Source organism: Ruditapes philippinarum, unplaced genomic scaffold (assembly GCF_026571515.1).
Source record: "Ruditapes philippinarum isolate M1 unplaced genomic scaffold, ASM2657151v2 ctg2539_1_1_1_1, whole genome shotgun sequence".
Taxonomy (NCBI): domain Eukaryota; kingdom Metazoa; phylum Mollusca; class Bivalvia; order Venerida; family Veneridae; genus Ruditapes; species Ruditapes philippinarum.
Genome location: NW_026855773.1, coordinates 50,417 through 71,756, shown reverse-complemented (window position 1 = coordinate 71,756; position 21,340 = coordinate 50,417). Strand labels below are relative to the sequence as shown.

General features: G+C 30.3%; 2 protein-coding genes across 2 annotated transcripts; both read right to left on the bottom strand.

Annotated features, from left to right (window-relative positions):
* Positions 1–967: 967 nt before the first annotated feature.
* LOC132744318 (multiple epidermal growth factor-like domains protein 10) lies at positions 968–7,435 on the bottom strand. The gene is made up of 5 exons (XM_060732994.1): positions 6,902–7,435; positions 5,584–6,624; positions 4,757–4,922; positions 4,333–4,496; positions 968–4,091 (listed from the first exon to the last, which is right to left on the bottom strand). The coding sequence occupies exons 1-5, from the start codon at positions 6,960–6,962 to the stop codon at positions 4,069–4,071; spliced, it is 1,455 nt and encodes a 484-aa protein (XP_060588977.1). The 5' UTR covers positions 6,963–7,435; the 3' UTR covers positions 968–4,068.
* Positions 7,436–12,261: 4,826 nt separating this feature from the next.
* LOC132744320 (protein draper-like) lies at positions 12,262–18,246 on the bottom strand. Its single transcript, XM_060732996.1, has 5 exons — positions 18,189–18,246; positions 15,908–16,930; positions 15,179–15,344; positions 14,720–14,883; positions 12,262–14,492 (listed from the first exon to the last, which is right to left on the bottom strand). Exons 1-5 carry the CDS (start codon positions 18,244–18,246, stop codon positions 14,470–14,472), a joined length of 1,434 nt encoding a protein of 477 aa, XP_060588979.1. The 3' UTR covers positions 12,262–14,469.
* Between the last annotated feature and the right edge of the window lie 3,094 nt (positions 18,247–21,340).

Here is a 21,340-nt window from a genome sequence, read left to right as displayed (position 1 = left end):
CTACCTGATAAATAAACCAAATAAATATGTTCAAAACTTCCTCTTTAAAAGTTGTGGTTTGAATGGATACGGTTACCGGGTATGCATCAGTGACTCCATTTTAAGTGGTTCTAAATGTTATTTTTAGATGCGAAAATATTCGGATTGATACGGTCAAAAAGAACAAAATCGCTTTTAACCCAAAACGTTTGTTTAATTTATTTCCCTGCAATAATATAAAAGCAACAGAAAACATAAAATCATACTTATGAATGTAAATAATAATTTTCTTTTGGATGATTTTAAGTGCATTACAGCATTAAAAGTATTAATATAATGTACTTTAAATGTATAACATAATTACGAAAGCCCGTTCGTGACATTGAAACTTAAATACGCATATTTACAACTTTAACTTCAAAATTGCAATATTAAATGAAATTCATTAAATGAATTCACGCTTTCAATTGCATGAAGCATGAATTCAACTGCATCACGAATTCAAGTTTTAAAAATTTGAACTTCAAAAAATTGACGATGTCGACCTCATGTATTCACGATTTAAAATGTTCCAATTCACGTCATCACAATTTCAACTTCATTACTGAACGATTTACTTCAAGTTTGAACAATTTCACATTTTCCAACTTATTAAATTAAATCCAAGTTCTTGTTAAGATGAAATGAAATAATAAATTCACGAAAGTAAATTTAGTAATTTGTCATTGTTTTTTGATGAAGTTGAAATGTAAATTTGAAATTGTAAGTTTATGTATTTGAAAATGCGAAACCGTTAAGCTCAAATTTGTGAAGTTGAATACATTCAGTTGCTATCACGTTTATTTGTGATGTCGAAATCGTGAAAAATTGACGCTGGAAACGTTTATATACATGAAATTGACATCGTTAGTTAGTGTATTCAATATGATAAAATTAAATGATATAAGTGCTGAGAACTTGTTCCGCACTCGAGCTAAAACCCCTGTGATTAAACCGTCATAAAGTGTTTATCTTTGAATCGTTAATTAATTAGTCTTCAGTTAATATCTGGCTATCTGAGATTTTAAGAGCGGTTTCAGTAGCTAAATGGCAAATTAAAATAACCTCGCTATGAGATTTTTAGAAGTTAAATTCCATCTTAAAAAAAGTTTAGTTTAATGCCAATTAAACATGTGTACAATGACAATTTGTATACTAAAATAGAAATATATCATAACTGTAAAATGGACTGAAAATTTTAAGTAATTAAGCATGATATTTTGTTTAATTTGTTAGCCGATATTTGTTTGATTGGCCCAAAATTTGGTCTTATAATCAAATTAAATTAATATCAGCTAAGTTTAAAAAGATCTTTATATAATTTTAAATCAATATTTAGTAAAGGTTTTGGTCAGTTCTCCATGATGCTGGTGTGAATGTAAGTTTAATATAGATATCTGCAAATATGTTTTATACCACACGTAGGTGCATGCGAGCACCGCGGAATATAATGAATGATCGGATTACCAAAGTTATATATTCTTTTCAAAAGTTCAGGAAAGTCTTTTTATCAAAAGGTTTAGATAGTTCAATACTTTATGGCATTGACATGTTATTGAAAAACGGACGCTCTCATGTAAGTGTTTATTCTTAACTTAATGCTTATAAGGTTCATATAATTATTTAAAAACATGGATGTTTATATCAATATTTTACGAAACTTTTTTTTATATACGACTAACATTATGTCCATAAAATCTATAAGTTCTAGATATAATTTTCCTCTAACCCACGTAGAAATTGAAAAATATGTCTTCAAGATGTCCGTCTTTGCATCCTTAAGTAACAATAACGTCTTTTCTAACACACTTTTGATATTTACAAACCGTGGGATAGGACTTATTTCAGGTGTCGCCAATTTAAACACTATTTATCTGCATGGTCATATGTTCTTTTATCGTCTTTTACTATACATAATAGATGGTAAATTCACACTTGTGATGTAGACAAATATTGTCATTTTCTCTTGAGCATTTGAAACTTTGTTTTCCTCTTAAAAAGCCGGTGCTAAGGGTATCTCGCACTTATCAGTACCGTCCAACAACAGGGCCTGCAGCTTATCAAATTCTGTCGTTTTGGACGTTTTGAAATAATTTTCTATTTTGTTGTACTTTTTTCACATTCATAACTTTAACCATTACATCCTGTCTCGCTGGACAACAAGTGCAGACCAACGAATTACTTTATATCTGACATTGGTCTAAACCTTGAATAATATAATAGTCCGAACATTGAGATCCTAAAACACAGTAAGATGCATTTAATGTTTTAGAATTGTCAAAACTGTATCAAAATATTTTGTAGGTAAAAATTAAAATTGATCAGGAAAAATTATGCAACAAAGACGACAAATGTCCAAATTTTCCATTTTGCCCCTCTGAATCGCCTGTTTCCTCTTCTAATGTCTTCGCCACTCGTTTAAGTTCCTCGCCCTGACGAAACGCCTGTTTGCTTTTCTATTTCTATCTTTAAGAGTCTGGTTAGGTCCTGTAGAGTGTTCGTTAGTTGGACCTGTTCTGTCGCCGCCCCGTTCCGAGTGGCCTCTTCGTAGGTGGTTTTTGTGCCCGGGGCTGGTCCGTTTTTGGCGACGTAACATTCGTATGATTTGGAATGTTTGTAAGGGTTGCACCTGTTGTCTCTTCGGTTGAAGATGATGGATGTTGGGTAGTGGTTTTCAAAGTTGTTAATGGGACTGTTTTCTGTGGTTTACACGGTGCTGAATGTTTCTTTTTCTTATGCGTCTTACGTCGTTGTTGTTCTGTTATATTTGACATGGATGCATTACCCGAGATATTATTCTGTGGGGTATCGGAAACTTCGTCACACTCATGTAAAAGTTTTGACAGTTTCTCTGTATCACCGTTTCTTTCTCCCTTTCAAAACAGTTCATAAGGTATAGATTTATACCCTTTAAGTGATATGTTTTGAAATATTCTCTTATAGCTGTTTTAACTCAGATTTTCAAAAAGTAAAGACATCGATACGAACAAATGTCTCTTTTGTATTTCCGCCGAATTTTAGCATTATAAATTTCCGTAATTTAATATAAAATATGTATAGATGCATTTAATGTATAAGACGTGTCCAGGTTGTATCACTCTGATTTGTGGGTAAACAGTTAAAATTGATTGGGAACTATTCTTTACGATCAAATTATTTATCAACAAATACTGCTAAAATAACTTATGCAAGAACATTTTTATACAAGTCATGTTAAAATCTAATATCATAACACAAATAATGTAAGATATGTTTACAATAATAAACTGCTTTTAGATATAAATCCTATATTGAAATTAATTTTAAAAATGAAATATAAATTGGTTTTGTTTTTATATACTCAAAGTATATGTCACGCTTACTATATCTCAATAATAAATTATTTTTTTCTCAGATTTGTAAAATGGCATTGCCCGTAAAATTTATTTATGAACACACAGGCGTCAAATAAATCTTAGAAGACTGTAACCATAACATTTGTCTTAAAAAGTTCCGAAATAAAACGATCGTGTATTGATCCGCGAACTTAACTAGTAACGTTTACAAAATTACACATTCTATATTTGAAGGAATAATGATGTGTGATTTAATAAAGATGAAACAACTGAACATTTTGCCAGCTTTTTACTTTTACCATACTGTAGTAAAATTTACATTTCAATTAAAGTTGTGTTGTTAACTTAATATATCGATAACAGTTATCACATGGGAAGGTAGGTACGTTGAAAATTTAATCCCAAGCCATTTGCAAATAAAGGATTGAAATATTCGAGAAAAACTGTTTATAAAGAATAAAAAGGTATAATAATTTTTAAAAACACATTAGTCGTTTTATATAAAAATATTGCTTAAAGGAAATAGAGTTTCATTCCCTAATGCAATTAGCTTATTAGGAATATAAGCCGTTTTATAGTTTATAGATAAAGTGATTATATAAAGACAGTAATAATATGCATCAATCACCACAGGAACAACGAATACAGTTACTGTAACAATTCATTATGTTGTTTTCACTAGTTAACCACTACAACTCTCCAATTTCTCTTACATCTATGACAATGTTGTTCCGAGATCTGAAAATAAACAAGTAAATAAAGAGACAAATAAATAAATAAGTAAACACATAAAAATAAATAAATAGATGAATAAATGAATGAATATGTCAAAAAATAAATAAGTACAAAACATAATATAGCATTAATTAATTAATTTATTTATTAATTAACAAATCAATCATAATGAATAAATAATAATATGAACAACAATAATGACATCAAGTTCTTAAAATTGTCTATTCTAGGTAAATCAAGTTACCATTGTATACATTATCCGTGGTCCTGTTATTACTCAAACTCTCGTAATTATTAGTCACTTCAGCTGATTCAGTATTTACAGCGCCGAAATCAGTTCTAGTGTTATAGTATGTTGGAATCTCAACGTTACGTCTGTTTTCTTTGGGCGTTTTACTTGCCAGAAACCTGTATTAAATAATAGAATAGAATTGATAATATCATTAAACATTACTTCATATTAAGTGTATGTAAAGTGAAACGTAAAAATGCAAACCGATATATTTAACTTGATAGTACAAACATAACAATTAAATCATAATTAAATAGTGACAATAAAATCATGTCTATTAACATAATTATTAAAATTTACCAGTAAAGATAATTTATTTTACATTAAGAACACATGTACACATCTTGTATAGTATTAAATTAGTGAATACATTCACCTTCGTCTTATAAGGTAAAACAATAGAGCAAATACTACTATGATAGCACAAGATCCGAATCCAGAGAAATAACCAATAGTAAAGTTATTAGCGTTATCGTCACATCGCACAAATGTTTGTTGTTGTGTTACAATTCCGGCTGACTTTGTTGTTGTTTCTGGTGTTTCTGTAGATATAACATTAACGTGAAATAAACATGATCTTAACTATGCTCTAATGATTACTGTAACAGTTTTTCTCGCCAAAATCTGCACAAACAGTCGTTTAAGATCATTTCTTTGCTAAATTAAAATCGAAAGAGAAAAAGTCGTCGTATTTACAATTATTACCGTTTCCTTTGGAGCACATATCGCAATAATTCTTAGTCTAAATATTTTATTGAACATATAATACCAGTCCAGATATCATTACAATCCTCTTATCATATTCTGGTACAATCACATTACTATGTGCGAACATGACAAATAAATTATCTCCAATATCACTTACATGCTATATAATACGATGAAATGATGAAAAATAATGTCTACATATCCATGATAACTATGGATTTTATTCAGTGCTAATGAGTTGGAACGATGTGCGCATTATATCTTATTGTTACTTTACACGAGTAAAAACGTCCAAACATATAAACTACTACGTGCGCATAAAATGATTACCAACGTCTAAAGTCATATCATACTAACACGTATAAACAAAGTAAATAAAGCATTTCGAATAATCAATTTAATGTCATTATATGAAAGGGCGAATAAATATAAATACCAAACATTTATTGTTATTGTGAATTAAATCTAATCCATATGAATCATAATAATATGCACCTTGTCCGCCGATTGAAATAGCTTGAGTACATTTATCTCCGGTAAGCCCATTCATACATCCATCTGTACATACACCGTTGTTTCTATCACATTTAAGATCTTTACATCCACTAGGACAAGATTTATTACAGGTATTGCCCCAAAATGCTTGTTTACATCCGTTTAAACAATATCCGTCTGCATGTTCACATGTATGTTTACCACTTGTTACTATGCATGCCGGGTTGCAGGCTAAACTGCAATTGGTTGAGTAAAAATTACCTTTACACAGTAGACAACTATCTCCGTTATCTTTTGAACACTTTAAACATTGACTGTTACATCTTTCGGAGCAATTTTCACCAGTCCAGCCCCCATTACATTCTCCTTGACATATTCCAGTACTATCACAATACGTAGAACATTCTTTTGAGCACAATGGTGTGTGTAATATGCATGTTGTACCATTGAATATTTGTCCTTCTGGACAATCAGTGCAGACTAACGAATCATTGTGTATTTGACACTGGTTACAACCTTGAATAACACAGACTGGACATTGCGAGTTTTGCAAACATGATACACAGTGAACACTGCCACTAAATGCAAAGAGGTGAAAACCATTATTGCAATTATAACATGTTTTGGCATCCCTACAATGTTTACAATTTGACGGACAGGTTTGACAATATGTTTCGATACCGGATTTATAATCATAATATCCAGCTCTACAACCACTCGAGCAGGTACGTAAATCACATCGTTCATTTTCACAAATACTACAATTATGTTGACATTGATTTCCATAGAAACCAGGCTTACATTGATTACAATATCCCGTATCATCTTCACATTCACTATTTAGACAATTACCATCACAGTTAAATGTACATCTTTGATCCAAACCAAAAGTGTTTGGCTTACATGAAGTACAGTCATCGTAGCTATTACATTTTTCACAACGTTCGGGGCATGGTAAACAGAATCCATTTGTTAAAAAGAAAAATGATTCACAATGTGTGCATGTGGAACCAGAACACGATTCGCAGCCAACAGAGCATCCTGTAAATATATATTTCTTTGCCATATTTACACTTTTTTAGTTATTTATATTTCCACATTTACAATGTAAAGAATCACAAATATGCCAAGTCAGATTTTTTGATAAAGATATCAAATTTTAAACCTTACCACAAAATATTAGAATAATAATAAAATAAACTTTAAAAAAAGTCAGTATTTTAAGGATGCATTCAGAAAATTCAAAGAACACGTTTTAACCGAAATTCACACATTTTTATTCTTACAGTACAAAAGATCATGAAGTAAAATAACTAACCAGTAAATACCATATCCACAATCAATACCAGTATAAGTGCTGACGTTTCCTTATGCAACATTATTCCGTATTCATATATGCAAATCTAAAATTGAGAATTTTATATATCGATAATAATGTGATCATCTTAGGGGAATACATATGTTTTAGCATAATAAACAATGCTGCTTCGATTGTTCTTCTTTTTATTTTGTCATACCCTTTCATAAAAAACCCAGACTAGTATTAAAAGTATCTACTTTGTATTCGTGATTTGTAGTCATTACAATAAAATATATTATACAAATCAAATGTATCATGCAGAGTTTTAAAGGTACAATTAAGCTTAAATAAAAAAGAAACGAGACCTATTATTATATTAAAATTTAAAAGAGTTGCTACAAATATCCTTTATTCCTGTTTAAAAAAGCGAAAATAAAGAAATTAAGAAATATCACTAAACATTCACTAAACCGAATAAAAGTTATAATATATAAATACCTGATAAATAACTACCAAATAAACCGGTTTAAAACTTCCTCTTTAAATTGTTGTACGGTATGCATCAGTGACTCCCTTTAAAAGATTATTTTTAGAGTCAAAACTATTCGGATTGATTCGGTCAAAATAGAACAAAATCGTTTTTAATTAATAAACTAATATCTTCTTTGCAAAGAACAAGTCTTAAATCATGCCTATTAAAGTGAATGATAATTTACTTTAAGAAAATTTAAAATGTATCAGAGTATCAGACATGTAATTAAAGTACTTTAAATGTAAAACATACTTACAAAAGATGGTAACATTGAAACTTCCCATATTCACGAATTAATCCTCATGAATTCCAGATTTAAACTTAAAATATTGACGCATGAATAATAAGTTGAAATTCCCCATGAATTAAATTTTATACTTATTTTGTTAATATTGATCATGAACTATTACTTAAACCATTTTCTACAGTTTTATGAGAATTTAATTCTTTCTTAGAATTTTCTAAATTTTTGTATGATAAGTAAAATTTAAGGCGAATTTAAAAATAAAAATATATAATTATGTTGACATGTTGGATTTCTTGTAAAATGGCAGTTTCCATGGTAACCGTATATCGCAAAACTGTCAAAATAGCCAAACTGTCTTATAAAAATGTATAAGACAGCTTATTACACACACAATAAGAATACTTTATACAAACTTGCATTATCTAAGGGTTCTGTATAAAACAAACGATAATCTGAACATATTTCCATATTTCTTTAAAAATGAGTTTTTCATGCCTCTTACTTGAACAAAAAATGAGAAGAATAAACATAAATTCTGTAAATAATTTAAGCTATCGAAATATTTCTTTCATATAATTTTCTACATTTTTAATATATCAAGTAAAAATTTATGGTGGATTCAAGAATAGAAATCAAAATATATTTTGACGTGTTAGTTTTTTTGTTTTTTTTTGTAAACGGGCAGTTTTCATGGTTACCGCATATGCCAATTGTAAAAATTACCACGCTTTCTAAAGAAATATCAGTGTAATTACTAAATGCATTGTCATATATACAACAAAAACATAATAAAAAGTTCTATTTTATCTCTTTTGATGTTATATGAAGTAAATGATACTGAATATGTTTTTTAAAACAAGTTACATAAGGCCATACTATTTCTTCACTCGACTATCATACCCGAACAGTAAGCAAGTATTCAGAATTCTAACACTATCGGAAAACTTTCTATATAGACAAAGAAGGCCGGAAGCGTGCATTTTTCTACAACAATGCAAACGTCGTTCTTATTACCTCCCTGTGCATTTTCAAACCGACACATTGACGGTGCCATTTTGTTTGAAAAATCTGATAAATAAAAAACAATTTTTTGTCGAATTTTGTTGTGAAAACTATCTAGATTGATAAAAATGGTCTAACTAAGAAAATGAATCCGAACACCAATATCTTAAATTTAGTCGTTTACTTTGTACAGACGTTTAAAGTGTTGTTTACGTGACGTCACAATGTAGCGCCAAAAAAGCACGTGCAAAACAATCAAATCAAGAACGCTTTTTCAATGTCGCAAACGAGTAAAATTTCACATTTATTTCAGTATAAATACTTTGTATTTTGTAGAGTGAAATAACATAAACAAACAAAGTTTTATCAACGTTTTCAAAATTCGTTATTCATAAAATGTTTCTACATAAGGCAGATTTAACGACATTTTTTTTCAAACCACTGGAACAGCCTTTAAAGAACGTTTCTATTGGAAACTCTGAGGCGAAAACAAATTTAACCACCAACATATAGTCCAGCTATATAATAATCATTGTATTTTTTCTTGACGTGTAAGAATTGAAATAGATATTTATTCTTCGTGTATTATAGTATAATAATGCACGTTTTTCGTTCAAATGCTTTGTAATTTATTACCCAGGCCCAGCGGCCTTCGTGATTATATTGCTACGCATTTGAACTCAAACCGTGCATTACAACAATGCACTCAGAATTGATATCTATTTCCTAAATTTACAAAGAAAATAATGAAAATTGGAACATTTCTTAGATAATTATTATATTATTTTTTTCTACATTTTTAAAATATATCATTTTAATTTTTTTTGCACACTTGTCTGCCAGTGATTAAGTGGCGACGCACTTTCGTCACTATACCACAAGAGGGTGGGGTAACGCGCGCAGAATCATCATCAATGCTGTCGTACTAATGCTAGGAGAAATCCTTTATCTGATGTCTCAACGACCTCTTTCTTATTATTGACTCATTGTGTGCTTATATCCGAAATTTCAGTTATCTGAGTACTATTTAACTTGGCCTTCTTTTTGAAGAGTAATTATCCGTGATTATCTTTCTTGGAAGCGCACAACGATGCGCACAAAAAACTACCGAAAACGTCTTTAATAGTACTAGCGAGCAAATATTTTATCAACAAACATTGCTAGACAAGTACAAAAGTTGCTGTTTTTTTAGAAAACATCACTATCCTATGGTTATACACATAAAAATCTAATATTATAAAAATATACAAGTTGAAAAAGAGGATGTTATTAGGAAATGAGTATAAATTGTATTCATACATATCTTTTTTTTTCTTCAGATTTTATTTAGTTTATACTATTTTATCGCTCTTTGAATACAGTTAAAAATATTATGTTCACGTAACAACAATTTTAACAAAGGGCAAAAGTCTTGGACAACAAGTTCCAGCAGCATTATCAACAGTCTTTCCCTGATGCATTATATGATATAGAAACGAAAACATGTTTAAACACTATAAGTGTGAGTAATAACAAAGATTGAGACGCGTACAAATATATAGCAGCAAACAGAAATCGACATTAACTTTGGAGGGAAAAACAAATAATAAAAATTTGCTATCAATTTTATTTATTTTTAAACGAAACAATTTCCTGCATTTGCAATACATGTATGTGGCGATTTGAACGGCTGTTAAAAATATGTCAATAATAAACAAATTTAAGTTATAAGGGCCAATCGACGACGGCAATGTATATCCTTTTTCTTATTTCATCCATGGATCCGCGAAAAATATATATTAAATATTTTACATATTAAGACGATAATTTAGTATGTATTAAGACTTAAAATATTTAAAGAATCTCCATGTTTAGAGTAGACGAATAACGTTTAATAAACAGTTATGACGCTTTTAAAGTTTTCCTTTTTTGTTTGTTGTAAAAATCAAACAAATTGTAAAAATATTCTTTCCATAAAAGTATGCGGGATAAAATTTATTTTTCGGGATAACGGATGTTAAGGGGGAGACCCTCTCAGACTGTGTTAATAAATCTCATGACATGATTGACAACAAAATGAACATTGAAAATGTTAAGGAGTCAATTAATTTACAGCGTGCTCATAGAATCGGCAAGTACATTTCTAATAAAGTAACACAAATTGTCGTAACATTTGCGCTCCCAAAAGGGGTGCGTGCAAATACGAGTAGAGTGGCAAATTTTAAAACCTTATTGTTGAAGTCAACAATGCCCAACATAAGTTGCAGAGATAAGAAGACGCCTTGTCCAGATTATGCTCGTTCATACGTGTCGCAAACTTTTCATCAAAGGTGAATTATACAGGAAAAGTAAAAGTGGCGTTAAGAGAAAACGATATTAAGGGAAATAATAGGAGTAACATAAAGTGTTTATTTCTGAATGTTCAAGGATTAAATCATCAAAAATAGCATATCACTAGTTTATAAAATTTATTGATAAGTATAATTTGACATTTTTAAATGAAACATTGACAAGTTAAATTGTAAAAAAAACATAAATGATTATGAACAGTTTCATACAGTGGCACAGAGGTGATTTGTTTGTGTGTGAATTCGTGCGTGCACGTGCGTGCGTGCGCGTGCGTGCGTGTGTGTGTGTTTATTAACTCGTGCGCACGAGATATTATGTCGTTACCACGAGTTCCAAAGTCGTGCCATATGTGGAACCCTCAGTATAAAAATGAATTTTTGAATAAAATTTCACGCGACGTAGATGAATTTTGTACTGACTTAAACGCATATAAAACAGCAGCCAAAGTACGGATTCTTTGGTCAATCTTGTATCTGAATTTATTACTTGCAGAGGAAAGTATTTTGAAATACCTCGTTATATACCTAATAAAACATATGTTGATGAAAGTCATTCTATGCTTAATCAAAACAAGATTTTATGATTAAGGTAGGAGTAAAAAAGAAAGCTATAAAGAAGTGTTTTCACAATTCAGTCAAGCAATGAATTCTAAAAATAAACATTTTTTTTTTTTGTAAAGCAAGAAAAAATAAATTATAAATGCTGCTTTAAAGGCACATTATGCCTCAGATATCTATATTTTTTTATTCTTTAGATGTATTAATCATGTGTTAAATAATGTTTCAATAATGAATTTAGAGCATGATACATGTTTAAAAACTGAAAAATGTAGCGCCTAACATGCAGAAATGTGTTGTAAATGTTGTAAAATGTAAACAAAATAGTATTTTGACATCCATACAAAATACTTACATGTATTCACTATTATTATACCAATTGCTGTTAGAGCGCAAGCAGTCAAAGATAGTTCATGTACCTGTTTATAGAAAATAAATTTTATTTTTTGAAACTGTAACACAATACACAAAAAAAAAAGATTTGAGAAATAGCATTGATATTTTTTTCTGAGGTATAATGGGCCTTTAAAGTGACTAAACAGAAACAATTAAAAAGTATGTCATTAAAATGGAGGAACTAAAATAGAAAAGAAAATATGAGTATATTGTATGTGAAAGGATACATAGGTTCTGGTCAGTTATGCGTGACGAAGATGTGGTGAAAACTGCATTAATACTTTATAATTAAAGAATGTTTTATCATATATAATATTATGTATACTTTTCAGAAATTCACGAAAGTCTTTGTATCAAATAACGGTTCTCTGTGGCATTATCGTTTTATAATGACAAATTTTTGCTCGTTTTCAGTATGTCTTCTTAATGCTTATCAGGTCCTATAATTATCTAAATCTATGGACTTTTTGTATCAATTTTAACGTAAAATGTATCTTTGTACAAAATTTTCTGTATCCATAAAATGTACTTGTTTATTGAAACCGGTATGTACATACTCGAACCCCGTAGAATTTTTACAATTTATATCGTCGAGATATCCATCTTTGCATCCTTTAGTATATGTTTACATGTTTACAGGTTTTCTGTCACATATCTGATATTTTCATCAGTCACGAAACTGACTTGTTTCAGGTTTCGTCCCAGGAGCTTTGTATGCACCCAATTAGACACTATTTGTCAGCACATGTTCTTTTACCGTCACTTACTGTGCATGCTGGATGGTAAACTTAACTATATTCTGATCCATTGCAATGTAGACAAATATTTTCACTTTCTCTTGAGCATTTGAGACTTTATTTCTACTTAAGTAAGCAGGGACGGTAACTCACACTTTTAGTTCCGTCCATGAATATGATCTTTAGAGTTCTTAATTAGGGAATCCCTTTTCATCACCATAAAATTCATAGAAATGAAAACAATCATTGCATAATAAACATGTTTTGACATCCGAACAATTATTACAATTTGACGAACAAATTTTATATACCTTTTTTAACCGGTTTTATACTGATAATACCCAGATCTACAAACTTCCAAGCATTTGCGTAAATATAAGCATATAAAAACCAGACTTGGATTGGTATTAATATAGCGGATCCTCTATATATTTATGATTTAGACAATTATCATCACAGGTAAAAAGTTTAACTTGAATACAATATTATTTTTGTTTGAATGAAGTACAGTTATTGAAGCAATGTTAACAATCTATATAGCACAATGAACGAACACTTTTGATAAAAAGTAAGATGATCATAACTAAACATGTCGAACATGTGATCAAGATCGAAAGCCAATAAAATATTTATAACACCAATTATACAAACCTTAATTAAAACAAATTTAAGTGATATGTTTTAAAATATACTCTTATAGCTGTGTTAACTCTTATTTTCTTACCGTAAAGATATCAATATGACCAAATATAAAAAAATTGACGTTCAGCCAATTTTTAGCATTATAGATTTCGTTATTTGAATTTAAATATTTAAAGATGCATTCAATTTATAAGACTTGTCCAAATTGTATCACTCTAATTTGTAGATAGACAGTTCAAATGGATTGGGAACTATTTTGCAGAAGTATTTACGATCGAATTCTGTATCAACAAACACTGCTAGGATAACTAAAACCGTTTTCAAGAACATTGCTATGCATGTTATAATTATAACATTATAAAACAAATAATGTAAAATATGTAAACAATTATAAGCTGTTAGTAGATAAAGTATAAATCTTATATCTAAATTAAACTAAAGAATGAAATATAAATTGGTTTTGTTTTATATACTCACAGTAAATTACACGCTTACTATGCTTCAAAAATATTATTAAATTAATCTTATCTTAGATAAGTAAAATGGAATTGCCCATAAAATGGATATATTAATACACAGCCGTCAAACAAATCTATGAATACTATAACCATAATACATGTATGTGTCTCAAAAATACCGGAAAAATACGATCGTATATTAATTTGCGATCTTAACTAGTAACGTTTACAAATTTATATTCTATATTTGAAAGCTTTTATGAAGTGTGATTTAATAAAGTTGAAACAATTGGCTTCTTACTTTAACCATACTGTATAAAATTTACATTTCAATTATATTTGTGTTGTGCACTAAACATATCGATAAGGATTATCACATGGACAGGTAGGTATGTTGAAATTTAATCCGAAGCCAAATGTTAAAGCGGGACTGAAATATTTAAAAAAAACCGTTTATAAACAATAACAAGGTAAAATAATTTTGAAAAACACATTTGTCGTATTTTACATGTTAATACATTGCTAGAAGGAAATAGTCATTCCCTAAAACAACTAGCTTGTAATGAATATAATCCGTTTCTAAAGGATAGTAATAATATGCATCAATCACCCTTGGAACAACAAATACAGTAACAATTCATTCTGTTGTGTTAACTAGTAAACAACTAAAACTCATTTCTCTTAAATCTATGACAATGTTGTTCCTAGATCTGAAAATAAACAAGTAAATAAAAAGATAGATAAATAAATAAGTAAATAAATAATAAATGAATAAGTACATAACATGTTATTACAGTTATTAATTGATTAATTACATAATAGATAAATTAATAAATAAATTAAAATGAATAAATAATAAATATGAACAGCAATAAAGACATCAAGTACTTAAAATTATCATAATTCTAGGTAAATTAAGTAAACACATTACAATTACCATTGTATACATTATCCGTGGTTCTGTTATTACCCAAACTTTCGTAATTATTAGTCACTTCAGCCGACTCAGTATTAACAGCTCTGAAATCAGCTCTAGTGTTATAATATGTTGGAATCTCAAAGTTGGGTTTCCTATCTTGGGGCGTTCTACTTGCAAGATACCTGCATTGAATCATAGAATTTAAAATATTAATAAAGATAATTATTAAAGTCGATTTTAAGTCATACCAAAAAGCAACTCAATTAAAACCGACACAATTTACATGAAAGTACAAACATTTATATTTAATCATAAAGTAAAAACATTACATAAAAGTATGCTTATTATTATTATTATTATTATTATTATTATTATTATTATTATTATTATTATTATTATTATCAATAAATTCATCAGTCAAAATACCTAAAGGACAAGCATGTTGCATAGTATATAAAAACAGTGTTAAACATTCACCTTCGTCTTATATGGTACAACAATACAGCAAATACTTCTATGGCAACACAAGATCCAAATCCAGAGAAATAGCCGATGGTAAAATTATTAGCTTCATCGTCACATCGCAATGTTTGTTGTTTTGATACAGGTTCGGCTGATGTTGTTGTTTGTGTCACTGATGTTTCTGTAGAAATAACATTGACGTGTAATAAATGTTTCCCTTACTACGCTCTAATATTTCATCATTAACTGCGCAAACATTCGTCTAAGATTAGACCAAACCACATAGATCAATCGGATTGAGCGCGAGACTCATACTCCCGACATTGAGGGTTCGATTCCAGAGCTGGCCGACTAAAATTATTAGATTAATATCTCTTTAAAACCACCATAATACGAAACAATGGGGAAATATAATGATTATTTATCTATGTTTACTATGAATTTGATTCATTGAGAATGAGTTAGTATTATAAGCGCATTAAATCGTATTACTATTTTACACGAGTTAAAACTACCAAACGTACAAATTAGTAATAGTAACCAATGTCCAAAGTATGGTAACACGTGTAAACAAGGTAAATAAAGTTGTTCTAATATCCCTTTATGCCACCATGAGAAAGGGCGAATAATTATAGATATTCAAAACTTATGATAATTATAAATTTGATTTAATTCATATAAATTACTTATAAATTAATTATTTTGAAATGAATTTCTGGCAATAATCATATGCGCATTGTTTACCGATTGTGATGGTTTGAGTACATTTATCTCCAGTAAGTCCATCCTTACATCCATCCGTACATGTACCTTTATTTCTATCACATTTAGGATCTTTACATCCAACAGGACAAGGTTTATCACAGGTATCGCCCCAAAAGGTCCGGTTACATCCGTTTAAACAATACCCGTCTACATGTTGACATGTCTGTTTACCACTTATTACTATGCATGCCAGATCGCAGGCTAAACTGCAAGCGGTTGAGTAAAAATTATCTTTACACAGTAGACAAATATTTCCGTTATCTTTGGAACACTTTAAACATTTACTGTTACATTGTTCAGAACATTTTTCACCAGTCCAACCCTCAATACATTCTCCTTGACATATTCCATTACTATCACAATACGTCGAGCATCCTTCCGAGCACAATGGTCCACATGTTGTACCAATGAATACTTGTCCTTCTGGACAATCGGCGCAGACTAACGAACCATTGTGTATTTGGCACTGGTTACAACCTTCAATAACACAGTCTGGACATTGCGATTCTTGCAAACATGGCAAACAGTGAACGTTGTCATTAAACTTATAGAGGTAATAATCGTGATTGCAAAATAAACATGTTGTCCGATCCGTACAATGTTTACAATTTGTAGAACAATATTGGCATATTGTTTCGACACCGGTTTTATACTCATAATATCCTGCTCTACAACCACTCGAACATTTGCGTAAATCACAACGTTCATTTTCACATGAGCTACAATTGTGTTGGCATTGAAAACCATAGAAACCGTGCTTACATTGCGTACAATATCCTGTATCATCTTGACATTCACTGTTTAGACAATTACTGTCACAGGTGAAAGTACATCTTGCATGCAAACCAAAAGTGTTTGGCTTACATGAAGTACAGTCATCGTAGCTATTACAGCTTCCACAATCGAAGGGGCATGGTGAGCAGAGGCCATTTGATAAAAAGTAAGCTGGTTCACAACTTGTGCAAGTTGAACCGGAGCATGATTGACAGCCAACAGAGCATTCTGTAATTAAAATATATTTCTTTGCCTATTTACATATTTTATGTTACCCATTCTTTCACATTTACGATGTAAAGAACCACAAATATGCTATTAAAAGTCAGATTTTTTTATAAAAAATATGAAATTATAAAATAAAACATTAGGAATAATAATAAAATAAACTTGAAGAATTCAACATTTTTATACATGCATTCAGGAATTTCAAATTAAAAGAGCAATCATGTTTTTACAGAAATTCACACATTTCTATTCTAACAGTACAAGTTATCAAAAAGTAAAATAACTTACCACTAAATACCATATCAAGAATCAATACTAGTATTAATGCTGACGTTTCCTGAAGCAACATTATTCCGTATTCATTTATGCAAATCTAAAAATGAGAATTCTATATATAGATAATAATGTGATCAACTTACGGGAATATATATGTTTAATCATAACTAAACGATACCACTTTATTTTTTCTCTTTTTACTATGTTATATCTTAAGCTGAAAAAAACAAGAATTAAAGGTATGTTTGTTGTATTGTGATTTGTATTCATTATAATAAAATATATTTGACATATCGAATGTAGCATGCAGAACTTTAAAGGTAGAAAAAAAGAAAAGCGATACCATAATTGTTTTAAAAGAAATACTACAATGTTCGTTATTCCTGTTTTATTTAAAAAAAACTCACACCCGAAACTTAAGAAATATCACTAAACATTCACTGAAACGAACAAAATATATAATACTCGTATATAAATACCTTTATAAAACCTGATAAATCACTACCAGATAAACCGGTTCAAAACTTCCTCTTTCTATTTTGTGATTTAATAACATATCCCTTTAATAGATTATTTTTAGATTTAATTATATACGATATGCATCAGTGACTCCCTTTAATAGATTATTTTTAGACTCAAAAATATTCGGATTGATACTGTCAAAAAACGAACAATATCGCTTTATTGTTTTAATTCACAAACTCTAATATCTCCAGGAGATAACGAGTTTGTGAATTAAAACAATAAACGCGATATTGTTCGTTTTTTGACCTATGCAATTAGAGGCACAAACCCTATATCATGCCTATAAAAGTAAATAATAAGTTACTTTAGGAAAAGTTTTGTAAATGTATTGAAGTATCAGACATATAATAAAAGAGCTTACCCTTTTAATTGCATGTATCATGAATTGATCTTCATCACGAAAATTTATACTTAAACTGTTAATATTGATAAAAAAATATTACGTAATAGTACTTACGAGCAAATATTTTATCAACATTCACTGCTAGTACAACTGATGCCGTTTTTAAGAACATCACTATCCCATTGTTATAAACAATAGGATATATAATCGTATAATCTTACATTATTATATTTCTAATAAATCAAGCCAAAAAAACAAAAAACAATCTGAATTTGTACCTCGTGACAGTCCATTATATTCCCGTATTGGATACAAAAAATATATAAATTTCATATCGGACGTTTGTTTACATGTGTGCTAAACGACCGTGCATATATTCTGACGTGACTTCATTTGCGTTATATAAACATAGCGTTAAGACGCGCTAAATTTTAGCATTTTACTATTGTCAATGTGATGATTGAGATAAAGGGTGTCAATGTGATAAACTGTTATATAATTATGATGTATATTAAACAGATATTTATGATAAATATTTGTAACAACGTATGATTTGTTTAGGCAATGTTAATATTTTCATTTTCTTGAACTCACAGAAAAAAATAAATAAATAACGTCTAAAAAGTATTCGTTGTGTCAGTCAAATCCTAAAACTTATGTACGTATACAACAATAGCATTCACGAATTATTACCTTTTTTTCTAAAATATTTTGACAGGGGTCATAGGACTATAATTGATGATGGTGGTGGTTTTGGTGGTTATATTGATGGAGCTGATGATAGTGGTAGTGGATTTGTTGATGATAATGGTGGTGGTTGGGATGATGATTTTGGTGGTGGTATTGTTAAGGGTTGGTGGTGATGATGATGATGATGATGTTGGTATTTCAAATTAAACGAAAGGTATAGTTATAATAAAAAGGTAATTATGCATTTTACTGTACAATACGGAATATATTTGGACTCGAACACAGCTTGAAAATTCAAATTACACTCGCCTATCGGCTTGTCCAATATGACGTTTTAAGCTGGGTACTCGTCCAAATATATTCCCGTATTGCACAGTCAAATGTATAATTAACTTCTTATCAGACGCACGCAAAACGATAAAAGCTAAACGAAATACGCTTAAACGCACGCAAAATAAAAACGTTTCTAAACGTTTAATAAAATATCGTAATCGTATGAGTGTTTAACAACTTTAGCTAAATCGTTTAAGCTATTTGTTTAAATGATAGCAAGACATGTATTTTAAACGGGTTTATGTGGTTAGAGCTGTAATGCACTCAACCTTGCACAAAATTAATCACAGCCTCTACAAATAATTTTCAAACAATATAAGCTATCATGCGGTAAAATAATTAAAAACAAATAAGTTAACGGGTTCGTCCTTATGCGCACTTCTGAAAAAAAAAAAGATTTAATACTTTGCTTAAGCCAAGGAATCTCTAAGATAGACGTTTTATACATCGACACCGGTTCCGGCGTAAACAAAAATAAAAAGAATGTTTCGTAGAAACTTAAACAAATCAACGATCAAATCATCAAGCCATTTACATTGCAGCGAACGAAATTAATGACATTTTTACAAAAAAAAAGGAAAACACACCTGAAGTGTCCACACAAGCCTTATGACATTTAATTAATAAGATTATAATATTAAGAATAAACTTTTCTTTTGGGTCCGAAACTGTAAGGAAAATAATGAAACCTGTTAATCCCATGCACCGCCATTAGTGGTGAAGAGTGTTGGACTTCAAGAATTTGCGTAATGTGTAAACTGTAAAGTATATGGATTACCAAAAGAGCGCATCAGAAAATATTTTTCATAACATTTGAAATTTATTGACATTATGCACTTAATATATGTATAAATATGCTGTATTATTACTAAGCAACATTAAATGCCTAGTACCTGCCTTTTTATGTTACTATTATAAGTTTAAAAAATAAAATGTGCTGCCTTTCCGAGACTTAAACCTGGGACCCTCGGGATACCATTCCATGGCTCAACCGATTGAGCTTTCAGGCTGCTTACACATCATCTCCCTAAATAGAACAATGACATACTCCCTTGCTTTATTTAAATTCGTCTTTGAATGGGTACAGTGAACAATGTTAAATAGGACTTTGAGTTTTAAACCATCAAAGTCCCCTGTGGAATAGGTGATCGTATGAAACTCAAAGGCCGATTTTACATTGTTTTATTACTATCAGTTTGGACATCAAAAGTCGAAGGGTGAGAAAAATGTGCAGCCTGACCGGGACTTGACCAGTGACCCCTGGAATACTCTACCGCAGCTGACTACCGAATACGCTTTCCCACAGCTTAAACTTCTACCCTCAGTAGTTCTGAGCTGTGACTTTACTTTATAGAATTAAATAATTCTTTATCTTTCAGTTTTTCAGTATCTTTTTGTGATTACATACACCATGCCAGTAATGGTCTTAGGACCTCTACCCGAAGTAAAGAATTGTAGTATAAGTGCAGGGACAGGGGAGGGAACCTGATGGGGGATCTCAATACCTCTGTCTCTCATGCCGCATAATACAGTCCACCCTGATTCGATCTTCAATCGGTCCATGTCTTATTACGAGTCATCCTGTCTCACAGTCCACCCAATCCTATAACCAGGTTGTTGTTTTAGATGTCACCGAGGAAGATTTCATATAGTTTCTGAGTACACCTAGTCTTGATCCACACAAGTCTATGCAAACTCCTCCCCCTCATTCAAAAGTGGTCAAATTTAGTACTGCTACAATGTCTTATAAAATAAAAAATCACATTACTAGACAATAATTAAATATTTTACAAATTGAATATTGACTAAAGTCATAATCATTCATAAATGCAGTTAAGCAAATAATTTGCTGTAAATATCTAAAAATCACAAAGAGAGAAAATATGCAGCCTGACTGAGAATCAAAACAAAGACCCTCAATATACCATGCCTCATCAGCACCACCGTTTGAACCCAGAACCCTTTGAATACCATACCACAGCGCTACCCCTAAAACATTTTTCTCCTAAAAACGAAGATTGATCAAAAACTTCTCGGCCCGATGTACTTCCGGTTTTCAGAGAACCCAACAAACGGTCTAACTTTTTAATATAATCGCCCTCAACATCAATGCACTTTGCCCACCTTTGCTCCAACTTGTCTAACACTTCAAAATAGAACTCTATATTTTGGTCCTCAAAGAACTCATTGACCGCCTCCGTGACACCTTCATTGCTTCCAAAATATCTACCATGAAGCTTAGT